General features: G+C 45.4%; 1 protein-coding gene across 1 annotated transcript; it reads right to left on the reverse strand.

The window, feature by feature from the left end:
- Window positions 1-1504: 1504 nt before the first annotated feature.
- Window positions 1505-2578, reverse strand: GPR148 (G protein-coupled receptor 148). The gene has a single exon (XM_063098685.1). The coding sequence runs from the start codon at window positions 2576-2578 to the stop codon at window positions 1505-1507; it is 1074 nt and encodes a 357-aa protein (XP_062954755.1).
- Between the last annotated feature and the right edge of the window lie 14044 nt (window positions 2579-16622).

Raw genomic sequence — 16622 nt, forward strand, 5'->3', positions numbered from 1 at the left:
TAATTAGAGGGGGGAGGGGGAGGGAGAGAGGGATGCGAAGAGATTGGACAAGGGGTATAAAGAATAATTACAATTTGTAACAATACATATGCTAGTAATATTGATTTGATCAACATATCTCAGTGTCGAACCCCAAAAATATGTATAATCAATTTTGATTCATTAAAAATTTTTTAAAAATGTAGTTTCTTTGTCTTTTATCTATACTTGCTTTAAATATTTTGTCTCTGTTTTTGGTTTTCTGCAGTTTCACATGATGAAACTCAGGTGGATTATTTATCATTTATCTTTTTGTAACTGGTTAGATTTCTTGGATCTGAAGCTTGATATCTTTCAACAATTCTGAAAATTTTTCAGCTCTTATCTCTTCAAATATTTCACCTTCCACATTTTCTGTTATATTCCCAATTTAGATGTGTGTTAGTCTTTCTCATTCTAACTTCAATGTCTCTTAATCCCTCTTTTATATTGTTCATCTCTTTGTTGCTCTGGACTGCATTTTAGGTAATTTATCTGGACTTATCTCCCAGCTTACAAATTTTCTCTCCAGTTGTGCCTGATATGCTGTTTAATCTGGATTAAATTCAATCCATCTTTTACAATTCTAATTAGCATATTTTTTATTTCTAGGAGTTCTATTTAAATCTTTCCCAAATCTGCTTGGTTTGACATTTTACTATTAACTTACTGTCTGTTAATTCAAAGAGCTGCCTTATTGTTTCTTCTTGCTCTCACTCATGGTGTCTTATTTCCCTGTACAGTTCTGTGAGTTTTGAATATGTGAAACTCATTTCTTTGAGGTTCTTTCACTGTGGAAATTCTCTGAAGCCTGAGTAGATGCTCAGATCATTCAGGAGAACAACATCAACTGCAGAGTGAGGTTTTTTTGATCATTTAAATAGATTGAAACCCAGCTCTAATCCTGTCTGAAGGGTGGCTTATAATTAAGAATTCTCAAGGAATGGTCTTCCTCTTCTGCACAGAATCAACATCAAGGCAGGCAAGTTCCAATTGCTCCTTTTTGTAAGGATTAGTTATCATCTACCTTTATTCTGAGAGCTTAATCTTATGGGGTTCTAGCTTTAGAGTGGGGTCTCCATGACACCCTCTGCCATAAGTGGGTCTTAGGCTTACTCTTCTGCCTCACACATCCCGAACAGCTGCCCAAAGGCAGACCCATGGTCCCAGGATTCATCAGATCCTCTTGCATACCTCCCAGCTTCCAACTGTCAGAACATTTTGGCTTCTGCCTGTTTGTCAACAATGATGCTTCTTCAGTGGCCACGGAGGGTGTGGCAGAGGCCATTGTAGGGGCACATTTGGATCACCTTTACTTGCTTCCATTTCCAGGTAGGATTTCAGTGTTACTAGAAGAGAGCTTTGTCTGCTTAAAAACTGTTGAAATGTTGAAAACAATCAGTCACGGTCATCTGAAAGGTCCCAGTCCGCAATTTGAGGAGTCAGCCATCATCAGTCACTGATACATTCACTACAAGTTTTAACTTCAGCCTGCCATATTATGAGCTCGGCAGCTCTGGGAAATGGTAAAGATGCCCCCCTGCCTCCCGGCTGAGAAGTGGCCACGGACCACCCCCAGCAGGCGCCGGTAGCGGAGCACGTACATGTATGGGAGCATGGCTCGGGGAAGCATCACAAGCACCTGGCTGTTGGCCGCCAGGAGCCACACATGCATCCTGGAGCCAATGTGTTGGTTCTTGGTCAGTAGGACATCCAGGGAGAACACCACCCCTGAGGTCACGTACAGTGTAGTCAGCACAATGTGGATGAGCAGGGTGCCCCTGGCCCGGGAACAGCCCTGTACCCAGACGCCTGAAGTCTTGGCCTCTGCGTAGATCCTCCAGAAGCAGTAAGTGATGACAGCCGTGCAGAGAAACAGAACACACAGCATGCAAGTGTGGGTGACAGCAACCAGGGGACCACAGCCTGGCTCGGGGCTCAGGCTCAGCGGCAGGATACACAAAGCCCCTCCTGCCTCCATCTTGGTATCCTGCCAATCGCCAAGCCAAAGGAGAAATGTGGGGAAGAGGCAGGCAACCAGCCAAATGAGGGCCACTGCCTTCCAGGCAGCCCCATGGGATGTGAAGGCGAGGTAGTGCAGAGGATGAGTGACTGCCAGGTAGGTGTGCAGTATGGTGGCCGTGAAGGACAGGATGGTGCTATTGTGGGCGATGAAGACGGCATCTGTAAAAACACCACAGGTGGTTCGGCCCAGCTCCCAGCCGCCCAGGCGGCTAGAGCAGATGAACGTGTGGAAGAAAACGAAGACCAGATCTGAGAGCAGGATGTTGGCCAGCAGCAGGTAGTGGGGTTCCTGCCGCAGCTGCTGGCTCCGCAGGATGGTCAGCAGCAGCAGGGGGTTCAGGGCCAGCGTGGCTGCAGCCAGCAGGCTTGAGGGAAAGAAGACCCAGGGCAGCATGGAGATGGGCATGCTGAGGTCGGCGAGGTCCAGAGAGGTGTTGTTGTCTGCCAGGGGCAGGTCAGGTGTCTTGTTGATTTGCTGGATTTGGGCTGGCCAGGCCACAGTGCCCAGGTGGTAGGTTGTCAGTTCATCCCCCATGCTTCTGACAGGAGCGGCCAGCTTTGTCACAAGTCTTTGGTTCTGCACCTGCCCAAGTCTTGATCTGCCCTGCAGGGGTCCCTATGGCCACTCCTTTGCAGAGGTGCTGGGCTGGGGCAGGCCTCAGGAAGGGCTGTTTAACAAAGATAAAAACAACAATGTGAAAGTCAGCTTGCACATGGCTTCCTGCATTCACGCATGTCTCTGCAGCTCTACTGCCGCAAGTGGATGTGTTGGATCAGCCCATTGTCACCACCTGGCAGTCACTGACCTCTCCAGAAGTGTCTCCCATCTCAATGTCCCCCAGACTTGTCTGGTTGGCTAACAGGAAGTGGGCAATGAATGCTCCCCACATCAGACTGAATTCAGAACTACCCTGCTGGAAGGGAAGGCACAGCCACTGGGGATCTAGGATTTCAGGCTGGGTCTGTGGGCTGGGCCTCACCTCTGATCAGCTGGGGGCTCAGGGAATGGGTCCCGGCTGGACGTACTGGTGAAAGGGCTCCAGCTCAGGTGAGCGGGCTCCCCCCAACCTCGAGGTGTTGGCTGTGTGGCCTTAAGAAGCTTGGCTCACTGCTCTGTCTTCCAGTGTCCTTATCTGTGAAACATGAATGCTATCCGTACTGACCTCATGGAAATGTTGCAAAAATCCAGAGGTAAAGAACTTACACAGCATGTAGCTTGAGGTAAATGCCCAATAGATAAATGTTAGTTCCCCCACCTACAACATTCTCTGAGGCTCAGGGTCCCCTCTGCCCACAGACACCCTTGTTATCACTGCAGAATGAGGTGCAGTAGGCTGCTTGTGCTCTTGAGACACCCGCCTTGGCAGACAGATGGAGCTGTGGGGTAGGAACTGCATGGGAACCTTCCTGAGAGTGGGCAGAATATTCTTAGGCTCAGAGGGAGAAGGGAATTTCAGATGTTGGGCCCTGAGAGGCCCTGCCTCACAGCACAAATGCCACCCAGACCAGAGCCAGCGGGTGATACAGCAGAACCTGCCTGGTCCACTGGCCGTGGGCCCATGGGCCACACAGGGTACACATCTCCTGCCTGCCTTCTTTCACAGTGTGCTGTGGCATCCTCATCTATAGACTTCTGAGGAGATCTGGCACTGCCTCTTATCACTAGCTGTGTGCTCTTGGCCCTATTGCTTTATCCCTCTGCGTCCCTACTGAGGGCCCGTGATGCCAATTTGCCTGTCTTGGAGGGCTGTGGCCGGTCACCATAGATGCCGATGCTCGCCACAAGGTGGCTTTTTTCTCAGCATGCTCCACTGACTGGCTCTTTCTGCCCTCATTCACCTGGGACGCAGAGCAAGCGATGAGGCAGAGACTGCACGGCTCCCAGGCTCACACACGGGGAGAGCCAGGACGCTGGGCCATGGGAACCCAGGGAGCTCGGCCCAAGACTTGTTCTTCTCACCTACAAGGCCTTTCCTCCTGTGAGCGTTGTTCCTCCCTTCAGAGCCAAAGGCCCCTGCTCCCTGGGACCATGCCCTTCTCTGACATTAGTTACAGCATCTGCCAGAGCAACTCCAGCCACGCCTGCGCCCTGAAGGCAGATCATGGTAATGACCTCAAGGGTGGTTCTGAGGAAGCGCATCTCCCTCTCCAGAGAAACTGCTGCACCCAAGACCCACCCACCTCCCTGCCCCCTCTGTCCTGGTCTGCACTCCCTGGGGTGTCCCTAGCACTTCTACGGATTCCATTACAGGTGTAACTGGCCCCAGGCCCAGGAGATGGAGCAGAGCCCTCCCCAGCACCACCCTGGATGGTAGCATTGAAGGCCCGAGGCCATGCCACCCTCTGCTGCCCAGTCCAGCAGAACAACACTCACTGGCCCCCTGGCTTCTGTCTTGCCCTCACAGGCCCCATCTTAGCATGCAGTTCCCTGGGAGAGGGCAACTCGTTAATGACAGCCCCTTGGTAAATATGTGGCTGGGAGATAAATCCTTCTTATAGCCGGCGACAGAGTGACAAGCTCCATGGTAATGGAAAGCATATGAATCTAGTGATGCTAGGTGTAATAAAGAGCCTGCCCTCCACGGAGAATCATTTATGACTTAAAAACAACTCCTAACACTGTGACGGTGCTGTCCCCAAGAGAACACCAGTTTAGCCTCACTTGTCCTGAGTTCCCCCTCCCAGGCTGCCCCTCCTGGGAAAACACAGGCTGGCATAGCTGTGGGATCACCCAGAGCCAGCCCTGCTTAGCAGTTGGAATGTGCCCTGGAGTCACAAAGCTGGCTGTGGGGGAATGACCATAGCATTACCCCTCCCTGGCTGGTGACCCCACAGCCTTTGACTGCTCTGTCCCATTCCCCATACTCATTATTAGTCAGGACAGCCCTGCTGGTGTTGTGGGTCTGAGTGAGTCCATGTGTGTGCTGACACAGATGAGTGCACAGCACAGGCCAGAGAATCTTATCACATCACTTTGGAAACTGAATCTTGGCCATTCGTGGCACTCCAAGGAAGCTGGGGATAAACTGAAACTGTGAGAGGGCCTGATGCAAACATGTTTCAACCATACAATGGGCAGGCCCACCAGTCCTCTCCCCAGGCATCATGGAGCACCTACTGCATGCAGACACTGGCCACATCATCTCACAGAAATGCCAGACTGCTCCATGAAGCATGATGGGTTGCAGGTGGGAAACTGAGGCCCAGGGAGTTTAATTGCCTTGTTTAAGGTCATATCTTAAGAGAGTTCAGTATCAGTAAGAAACCATCCTTCCTGAGATATGCAGAGTCCCTGTTGCTGTGTCCCCCAGAATTGGCAGAAGGACAGGAGGGGTTAGTTACTCACTGTGGCATCAGAACAAGGCTTGGGGGGTCAGGACGTGGGAAGCAGGCAGTGGCAGAGATGGCTGAGACTTCCCCAGCAGGATCCCCACATTCACACGGCTGCTCCCACAGGCAGCTGGCAGCCAGAACTACCAGGTCTAAGAGAATGATTTAAGCAGGGGATCTTGGTTTCCTGGAAGAAATCCAATGTCCCTCAGCAACTGGTCATGTCACCTGACCAGGCTGCAGGAGCAGAGGAAATCTCCACCCCCTCGGCTCTCATCACTGCACGTCTGGATGCATGCATGTGTGGCAGGGGTAAAGCATGGGGAACTAACAGGGCAACTATGGGGTGCCAGTCACTTTTATACATTTAGTTTCATCCTCAGAAACTCTGCTGAGGATGAAGAAATTGAGGTGTGCATGAAGTCAATGAATTTTCCAAAGGCCACCTAGCAAATAAGTGGCAGAGCATAGGAGTGTCTCACTCCAAATCCTGTGTTATTTCCATCCTCGCTCCATCAGTTTCCTGGATGGTCTTCCTGTGTCTACCTTCCTGGCTGGCATTGGCACTGGACTCAGCATCTTCATCGTCTCCATCAGCATCTCTGTCAACACAACTTCATCACCATTTTTATCACCATGTCTTCATTACTGTCATCTTCACACTTAGCCATATCTCATCACCCTCCTCATCACCATCCTCCTCCTCACCACCACCATCACCATCACCATCATCACCATCCTCCTCCTCACCACCATTGCCATCACCATCACCATCCTCCTCCTCACCACCATCACCATCACCATCATCACCATCCTCCTCCTCACTGTCATGACCATCACCATCATCACCATCCTCCTCCTCACCACCATCGCCATCACCATCACCATCATCACCATCCTCCTCCTCACCACCACCACCACCATCACCATCACCATCATCACCATCCTCCTCCTCACCACCACCATCACCATCACCATCATCACCATCCTCCTCCTCACCACCACCATCACCATCATCACCATCCTCCTCCTCACCACCACCACCACCATCACCATCACCATCATCACCATCCTCCTCCTCACCACCATCACCATCACCATCACCATCATCACCATCCTCCTCCTCACCACCATCACCATCACCATCACCATCATCACCATCCTCCTCCTCACCACCACCATCACCATCACCATCATCACCATCCTCCTCCTCACCACCATTGCCATCACCATCACCATAATCTTTCTCCTCCTCTACACATCAGCATCATCATCACCATCACATCATCAACATATTGCTCCTCTATTAAACAAAACTCTCCAGTGGTTTCTCATTGCTCTTAAGATAAAAACCAAGATCTTTATCCTGATGCACAAGACCTAGTGCAGCTCCTCACATTCCCCTCCCTCCCTCTTCTGTCCTCTGTGCTCCACCTCTCTTGCCTCCTTTCCAGTGCTTAAAGGACACAAAACCCTTGTTCCTGAGGACATTGCTACCCTCTTTGCACACTTCTCCTCAACCAGATCTCAGTTTGAATGACTCTTCTTCTGGAACATGTCCTCTCACACTTAGACTTCAGCTCCCTATTTTATACTCATATTGCACTTTATTTCTTTTATACCATTTACCACAATTTGTCTCAGTGTTTCCTTTTATTATTCATGCCTGACTTTGCTATCAGTATCAACACTGAGAAGGCAGGGCTGAGTCTGTCCTACCCACTATCACACCCCCAGTGTCTGTCACACAAAGAGATCAATGCCAGACTTAAGGCTAAAATGCCTTGTCCTTAAGATCAGCGTATTGGGACAAGGGAAAAAGATGGGAAGAAAATTCCAAGTGAAGGACTCAGTCTGAGCAGGGCTGGGTCTACAGAGGACCTGGCACTGCATGTGGGCTGTGCTGGCTGTGCAGGAGGGAGTGAGAGTGGCAGGTTAAACTGCAGAGCAACAAGACCAAACTTGATAGAACATCAAGGCATCTGCAAGGATAGAACAGGCATCAAGGTGGATGATGGGCTGGAGAAGACCTGGAGGCAGAGGGAGGTCTCCTCGTGATGGGCCACATGTAGGGAAGAGGAACGCTTCTCTAAACACAGGTCCTGAACTGACCAGGAGTATCAGAGATGTATATGATGCTTTTCTGGGACCATCCTCAAGATCCTAGAGATTTTGACCATATTGATATCTTTAGAATTAGCAGATTTTCAATCCATATCAAAGAATATTGGAATGTTGGCTCCATCTCCTGGTTAAACCCAGATTTTTAAAAAATATAATTTACTAATATATATCGCTAAAGATAAACTGATTCTGATAGCTCCCATAGCCCCCTACTATTCTCCCTCTCTCTTGTTCAATTGCTGGCCCACCCCCACCACGCGGGGCTCCCTGAGTGCAGGGCCAGGTCTCACTGGCCTTCATGCCCCATTCCCACCTCAGATGGTGGCTGCTGGCTCGGTACCAGTGCCAGTCAATTCTAGGATGGATGAATAAATGAACAACAGCACCTGAAGAGGCACCTGGGTGGCTGGGCAAGGAAGAATATAGCATTTGTTCCTCATTCCCCACATGCAACCTGAAAGCCTCCTGCTCCTGCTCACCTCGTGCATACACACTAGTGTGTCTACCACTCTTTCTTCATAGGACAGTCAGAGAGGCTTTTTATTTATTCACTTGGGTGGTAGAGTTTATTTTATTGGATTTTATCACACAGGTGATATCTCTAAAAGCCCTCATTGTACCCGTATTTCTCTTCTGACCATCATGTTCAGCCCACTCCTGAAACCTCCTAAAGGTCCGTAATGCCTGGAAAATAATCAAAAGAATCCCAGCCGCTATCTCAGTTTACCAAGCCCTGTGGCCATCCTCCCTGCAGTGCAGGCAGCTGCCTGTCCACTCGCCTCTCCTCAGCACGCCCAGCCCCTGCCCAGCCAAGGGTCCATGCGCTCGCTGTTCCCTCTGCCCGGAGTGCGCCTCCCACGCCGGCCCTTCAGCTTGCTCCTGCCACTGCTCCACAGGCCTCCACCACCCTGTTGTCTTCTGCGGGCTCATGGTCCCCTCTGTTCATGGTATCACTCTGCTGTGTCCTTTATTGTTTAGTTCACACTTGTAATTTTGTATTGTTCATTTATTTAATTTTAAATTTTAATTTACAGCACTATGTTCTTTTATTAGCATTCTGAACTATTTTAAATATACTAAAAAACACACAGAAGAGTAAACAGATGTTCAAGGACCCACTATCCAGAATTAACAAATGTTCATATTTTGTCATGTTTGCTCCTAATCACTTTTATATAACATTTTAATATTACATATATTTTATATAGAAACATATATAAACTTTACAGAGTGATCCCTCGGTATCCTCAGGGGATTGATTCCAGGACCCCCATGGATACTAGAATCCACAGATGCTCGGGTCACTGATATAAATTGGAGTAGTATTTGCATATAACCTACACAATCCCCCATATACTTTAAATCATCTCTAGATTACTTATAATACCTGCTACAATGTAAATGCTGTGTAAATAGTTGTTACACTGTGTTGCTTTTTAATTTATATTTTCTTTATTGTTGCATTATTTGTTTGTTCTTTTCAGATATTTTTGATGCATGGTTGGTTGAATCCTTGGATGTGGAACTGTAGACACGGAAGGCCAGCTGTGTATATAAATATATCTATATTTTATATAACAAAACATTTCATGTACAGTTACAGTTCTCCTTGTCACTGTCCTCTGGCCTACTCCCTTCCCCAGGGGTAGCGTCCACCCTGAATTTGTTGTATATTCCTCTCGCCCATGTTTTTGAAGTTTCACTTCAAATATATGGTCCCCAGACGATATATAGCATGAATTTCTATGTTTGGTATTATGCAGTCACTTCATTCTGTGCCGGCACTTTTCACTAATATCTTATCTTCTAGGCCAATATCGTTGCCATACACAGATCTAGTTCGACATCGGTTCTGTTTCCAGTACTATGAGCAAGGCAGTGACAAGCATGCTAGACCGAGTCTTTATGTGCCCTGTGATGTTTCTCTGGAAGTCAATTGCTTCATCACGAGGCATCACATCATCAGCTTGTGAGATGCACTGCATTGTGCTCCACAGTATTCACCCTACACTCCCCAGCAGCGTGTAAGAGGGCCATGCCTGAGTGACCAGAGAGCCATCCGAGGATCCCAGGGTCCTCCAGAGTGGGCCGGTCTCCCCTCAGGTGCTGTTAGGTTCACGACATTCATTCAGGCACCACACCTTGGAGATGGACCATACCCAGAGGGACTCTGACACTGAGTAGGATGTGGGTGCCTGAATTTGATCTAGATGTGTAACAGGTAGTATAAGGAGCTACATTTCCCCTGTTCTGCCAGGTACAGCCATTTGTTGATTCCATCACTGTGGCATCAGCCTGTCTGTTGATGCCAGCAGGAGTGGACAATACATGTTTTCTAGGTATTTTCACCTACCACTTCCTGGAACCTGCTCCATCATGGCAGGCACCGAAGGTTTCTTCAAATATAGCTGAGTAAGGAAGGGGTCCTTTGCTTTCAGCATCAGTGATCTGGGTCCCCTGGAACTATCTCCAGAGTGCAAAGAGAATTTCCCTTTCTCAAACAACATGCAGGTGGTGCAGGGGCACCCTTCCTTCTCAAAATGGAGTGGAACACAGAGAGTGCACGCAGTCGCATGTGAAGCCTGCACACCTGTGAGTGAACTGAAGGTGTCAGCAGACCACATAGCAGCACCCCCAGAACTGGACGGGGGACTCCCAGAGCACAGATGGAGTGACCTCCTCTTGGCCCTGCCCCGTCTCTTCTGCCTCGTCCTGCACAGCATCTCACTGTCCCTGCAACTGTGGTTGGGGAGGAGGAGGCAGTTACAGAGGCCTCGGGGTGCAGCATCCCAGCTGGACAGGCCATCACTGGCATCACCCATTCTACAATGGGGCTATATCACAAAGGAGTCAGAGCAGCTGGGAGGGGAGAGGAGCAGACAGCACACCCACGGACCAGACAGAAGAAGAGAATATCTTTCAAAAGTCCCCACAAAGTGCCAGGGGGATTCCCAGAGAGAGCGAGCTTTCACTTGATGGGGTAGGAGGCCCCAGGTTTCCAGGATAGTGCAGATGGCAGGGAGGATGCGGGGGCCACAGGTAAACTGAGGCTGAGTATGGAAGGAAGAGTAGGAACCATTTCAAGGTTTTGGAACCTTGATTTTAAGTCCCGGGTCTGAGGAGTCAAGATGGGTAAGGCAATATCAAACAGTCTATTCCTGCCACCTTGTGGCTAAGCTCACAGCAACTTATTCCTGGAGACAAGGGAAAGAGGAAGAACCTGACTGAGCAGGAAAATAAATAAATAAATAAGCATACAAACACATAAAGGGTGGGTGGGGGAAGAAGACACAAAAACTCGCAACAATTCCTTGAACTTGTTAAGACAAATGAACAGATTTGATGTAGTGGGCGGGGAGAGGGAAGGGGGAAAGAGGAACGGGTAAAGGGACACGAAAATCAACTGCAATGTATATTGAGAAGTTAAAATAAAAATAAATAAATAAATAAAAGTAGGAAAATGCAGTGCGAAGGGAAAGGTGCCACGCTGTCCAGCACTTACAGGGCTGGGTGAGCGCAGAGAGGCTGTGTAGGCAGTGGTTACTGGCACAGGTTCTAGATCCTACCCACTGGGGCCAGGTCCGGGCACTGAGCCTGCATGAGGGTCACTTTGCCTCTGGGTGATGCTGGCTCCTCACCTGGGAGATGGGGGTAAGCTCAGCCCATCCCCGTGGTGGGGGAGGCTGTAAGGTCTCAGAGCGCCCCACCCCTCACACCCACAGCCTGCCTGGTGCCCTGCCTCGGCTCACAGCACCACGGGCTGTTGTCCAGGAGCCTTGGTACCCTCGTCCTTTACGGACCCACCCAACTCGTGATGGTGGTGTCCCTGTCCCATGTCCAGGCCAAACACAATCTACCTTCTGCACTGCCTTGGAGACAGCTTAGGGCAGGAGCAGGCAGGGCAGTGGTTAGTCCTGAGCTCCCTGTGTGAGCCTTGGTTTTCCTTGGATTCAGGTTCCTCATCTGCAAACTGGGAGTGTTCATCGTTGTGAGCATTTACATTTAAAGTAATTACTGATAAGGAATGACATACTTCTGACATTTTGGTATATATATATTTTTTAATATCTGTTTTGCTCCTCAAATCCTCCATTACTGACTTATTTTATATTTAACAGATTTTTTGTATTGTACAATTTTGATTCCCTTCTCACTTCCTTTTATGTCTTTTTTTAAGTTATTTTCTTAGTAGTTACCTTGAGGATTACAATTAACATCTTAAATGTATACAATCCAGTTTTAATTAACACCAACTTATCTTCATTAGTGTACAAAAACTCTGCTCCTTGACAGCTCTGCCCCTCCTCTTTTACATTGTTAGTGTCACAGTTACATTGTGTGTCCATTAAGATAGATTTACCATTCTTGTTTTATACATTTGTCTTTTAATTCATATAGGAAAAAGAGAGGAGCTACAAACCAAAAAATACAAAAACAAAAACAAAAGCCCAATATGTTAGCTTTTTAATTTACTTATATAGTTACCTTTGTTCATGTTTTTTCTTTCCCCATATAATTTTAAGTTTCTTTCTAGTATCCTTTCATTTCAACCTGAAGGACTCCCTTTAGCATTTCTGATAGTGCATGTCTACTAGTGATAAACTCCCCAAGACTCCAAGACTTATTTTCTCCTTCATTTTTCAAGGACAGTTTTTCCAAATATAGAACTCTTGGTTGACATTTCTTTATTTTTAGCAGTTTAAATATGTCATCCTACTGCTTTCTGGCTTCCATGGTTTCTGATGAGATATTGGCTGTTAATCTTATTAGAGATCTTTGGTACATGATGAGTCACTTTTCTCTTGATGCTTTCAAAATTCTGTTTGCATTTGGCTTTTGACAGTTCAATTATAATCTTTCTCAGTGCAAATCTCTTCAATTTATCTTGCTTGGAGTTTGTTGAGTTTCTTGTTGGTGTAGATTCCATCTATTATCAAACTTGGGAAGTTTTCAGCCATTATTTCTTCAAATATTCCTTCTGCCTTTTCTCTCCCTCTCTGCTTCTGGAGCTCCCATTATACATATGTTGTTATATGCTCTTATGACTTAATCACCTCTCAAAGGCCCCACTTCCTAATACCATCACATTGGCATTTGGGTTTCAACATATGAATTTGGGGCGGCCACAAACATTCCAGACTATGGCCTGTCTTCTTTCCTAGCCTCTGTCTTCCCAGGATTTTTGGTCTGTCTGCTCCTTACCCCATCTGTTATCTCCTGCCTCCAGAGGCTACTGCTTGCATATTTGTCTTTAAATCCTTCTGACAAATGCCCCCTGGAAACCATTCCAGCCCTTGAGAATGTTTCAAGGTGGGCAACACAAACATCAGAGCTGACCCTCAAGGAGCAACCAGACAGGTCAAAACACACAAACATAGTTCTTTGAGAACAAGGTCCATATTGTCCCCTTTGGCACTGGCAAGCTGCTCTAAGAATGCTGCTGGAGCATGGGTAATGGTAGGTGGGTCAGTTAGAAGACCACTGCTCCCCCTTACCAAAATTTAGCAGCTTCTTTCTTTGTTAATCATTCCCCTCGTTGTTGCAAATTTATTAGGAGTTGCCATAGTTCCAAGAAAGTAGATTCTGACAGATTTTGCTAGTTTAATCATTGCCTTAGTGGAGGACTGGAGAGCTGGAGTTTCCTACTCCATTATTTTCAGTCTCTGTTTTTGCCATTGACTTTATTTATATTCTTGTAATTTACTGATGATTTTAACTTGTTGTGGCTAAATACTTCTATTTTGCCCTTTGGCACTTCTACAATTTATTTGAAAGGAAGAAAGTTCTCCACCATAATGAAGACTGAGAAATAGTCCTTTTAAATTGTTTATAGATTATTTAGTTACATTTAACACTATTTCTTCTTGATTAGTATGCTATGTGAGGTGAGGATTTCATGTAGAGAAATTTGTATACATTTCGCCCCCAATATAAATTTTGTTGTACCATTAAAAGTGTCAGAGGAAATGGCTACTATATATAGTGTTGAGAATGTTTTCAGTCTACGGTATATAAGGGGTTTCCACAAATCTATTTTAAAAAAAAAAAGAAAAAAAAGGTAGGAAGGCCCAAAGGAAAATAGACAAACTGGGTAGGTGATTTGCAGAAGGGGGTCACCAAAATGGGTGCTAAACTCAGAAGAAATGCTCAGCTTCATTAGTAATCAAAAAATACATATAAAATGGTACTGAAATACCATATGATACACCTGATTGGAAAAAAATAAACAGTTTTGTAACACCTAGTAGTAATAAGGATGTGGGGAGCTAGCAGGCAGGCAGTGCTGGTGAGATTGTAATTGAACACATCGAATCTGGAAAGCAAGTCAGAAATATATGGTGACATCAGGTACACTACTGGGAAGGCACTCCAGAGAACCTCTCACAGAACAGCACAGGGAGAAATACACAAAGACATTCCACATAGAGAAGCACAGGCAATAAACTCTGACACAGAAAATGGATTGAAGTATGCATCTAATTACTAAAACGTGTAGACTTCACAAAATAATACTGGTAACAAGCAAAACAGGGAACACAGACCAAAAAAAGTTTTATAAACAAAATTCAAATTAATGAGTGTCTATGCAATGAAGCAATGGGATTAGGAACAATGATAGAAGGGACCCAGTGTGCAGTCCTAGACTTACAGGCAGAGTGTGACCGTAAATGAGGATTGTTCTACTGCTAGGCAAAGGTCACGACTTCCCTTCCTCACTGAATTAAAGCTCAAGTTATTGTATGTGTATTGCTTATATTTGTTTGATGTCCTTTTGATCTCTCCTATTCATGAAAAGGAGACAATAGTTGAGCAGGTTTCATACTGCTTTTGTGTTATCTTAAGGTTAAAGTTTCTCGTGATAAGTGTGCCCAGTTATTTCTTCTCATGATTTTTATAGTAAGTATCTATTATCCCAAATGAATTCATAACAATGTTTTTAAGTTCTCTAAAGTATAGCAATTATGATTACAGCTATGATTCACAATAATTTTCAATTAATTTAGGACAAAATAAGCTCTACAGAAAGATTTAGAAATTCATTCAAATAAATCTCTGAAGCACTGACAATCATGCGTATTGTTCCAAGTATAATCTTGAGAATCTTATGCCTATGTTTATTCTATTCTTTTCACAGTATATTAAAATTGCCAATTATTTTTCTGCTTTTTCTGTTAGGCTTTGAGCTTTTTGAATGAGAGTTTTGTTTGTGCATTAGCAAATTCTGTCTCATAGGAGACTGTGGCAGGCAGAATTCTAAGATAATCCTCATTGACCCACGTCCTTGCATAATCCCTCCCACTCATGAATACGACAGGCTATCACTCCCGCGGTTACATTATGTTACATGGCACTTTGAGAGAGGAAGATTATGGTTTAAGGAAGGATTATTATCTTTGGTGGGCCTGACCTAATGATATGAGTCCTTTATATCTGGGTCTAGATGTCCCAGAGAGTAGAAGTCAGAGATTCGAAGCCAAAGGAGGATTTGATATAAGGGATCATTTGCTAGCTCTAAAGGAGTAAACTGTGATATTGTGAAAAAAGCCTGTGGAAAAAAGTCGTGAGTGGCTCTAGGAGTCGAGTGGCTCCCAACAAGCGTCATACAAATCAGTCACACAACTGCAAAGACTGAATTTTGCCAACAATCTAAATGAGCTTGGTAGTAAGAAGGGACTTCAAAACATTTGTGGAAAATTGAAATTAAAAGATAAAAATATAAAATATAAACTTTATTACTCAACATAAGCTCTACCAAATTCAAGACACTTTTGTAAATGATGATACCAGCCATTTAATCCATCCCTGAAGAACTGAGGGTCCTGGGAATTTAACCATGTCAATGCAGTCTGTTTTACATTATTAACTAAAGAAAAATGGGTGTCCTTTAAATTTTTTTTAAGATTAGGAAACAAAAAGAAGTCAGAGGGAGCCAAGTCAAGACTGTAAAGTGGATGCCTAATGATTTCCCAGTGAAACTCTTGCAAAATTGCCCTTGCTTGATGAAACAAATGAGCAGGAGCATTGTCACGGTAGAGAAAAACTCTAGTGAAACTTTCCCAGCTGTTTTTCTGCTAAAACTCTAGCTAACTTTCTCAAAACAACTCATAGTAAGCAGATGTTATCATTCATTGGCCCTCAGAAAGTTGACAAGCAAAATGCCTTGAGCATCCCAAAAAACTGTTGCCATAACTTTGCTCTTGACTGGTCTGCTTTTGCTTTGACTGGATCACTTCCATCTCTTGGTAGCCATGGCTTTGATCGTCGCTTGTCTTCAGGATTGTACTGGTAAAGCCACGTTTCATCTCCTGTTACAATTCTTGGAAGAAATGCTTCAGGGTCTTTATCCCACTTGTTTGAAATTTCCATTGAAAACTCTCCTCTTGTCTGCAGCTGATCTGGGTATAACAGTTTTGGTACCCATTGAAGGGGAAGTTTGCTCAATGGGAATTTTTCAGTCAGAATTGTGTAAGCTGAACCAATCAGATGTCTATGGTGTTGGCTATTGTTTCTGTTGTTAATTGTTGGTCCTCTTCATTTAGGACATGGACAAGATATATTTTTTCCTCACAAACTGATGTGGATGGTCTGCTGCTGCGGGCTTCAAGTTCAACATGGTCTCATCCCTTCTTAAAACGAGTTATCCATTTGTAAACTGCTGATTTCTTTAGGGCATTATCCCTGTGAACTTTTTGTAAAGCAGCAATGATTACACCATTCTCTCACCCAAGCTTCACTATAAATTTGATGTTTGTTCTTGCTTCAATTTTAACAGAATTCATGTTGCTCTGATAGGGGCTCTTTTCAAATTGATGTCTTACCCTTCTTAGTGCCTCAAAAGAGATCCTGTTCAGACATGTATAACAAGTTAGTACAAGTTTATTTTGGTGCCAAAAAAAATTTGCAATCCATGACGTTTTTCATAATTTGCATTTTCCATGAACTTTTTAAAGACGCCTCATAGATTCTTCCCCAGAGCCTCCAGTAAGTGTGCAGCCAGCTGACACCTTGAGTGTGAGACCCTGAACAGAGAACCAAGTTGAGCCTGTGTAATAACAATTTTGTATTGTTTTAAACCACTAGGTTTGTGGTAATTTGTTACACAGCAATAGAAAACTATTAGAAAT

The sequence above is a fragment of the Cynocephalus volans genome, chromosome 1, assembly GCF_027409185.1.
Source record: "Cynocephalus volans isolate mCynVol1 chromosome 1, mCynVol1.pri, whole genome shotgun sequence".
Lineage (NCBI taxonomy): Eukaryota > Metazoa > Chordata > Mammalia > Dermoptera > Cynocephalidae > Cynocephalus > Cynocephalus volans.

Bases quoted from the DNA above. Each gene is read 5' to 3' on its own strand.
- GPR148 (XM_063098685.1), bottom strand. From the start codon at position 2,578: ATGGGGGATGAACTGACAACCTACCACCTGGGCACTGTGGCCTGGCCA.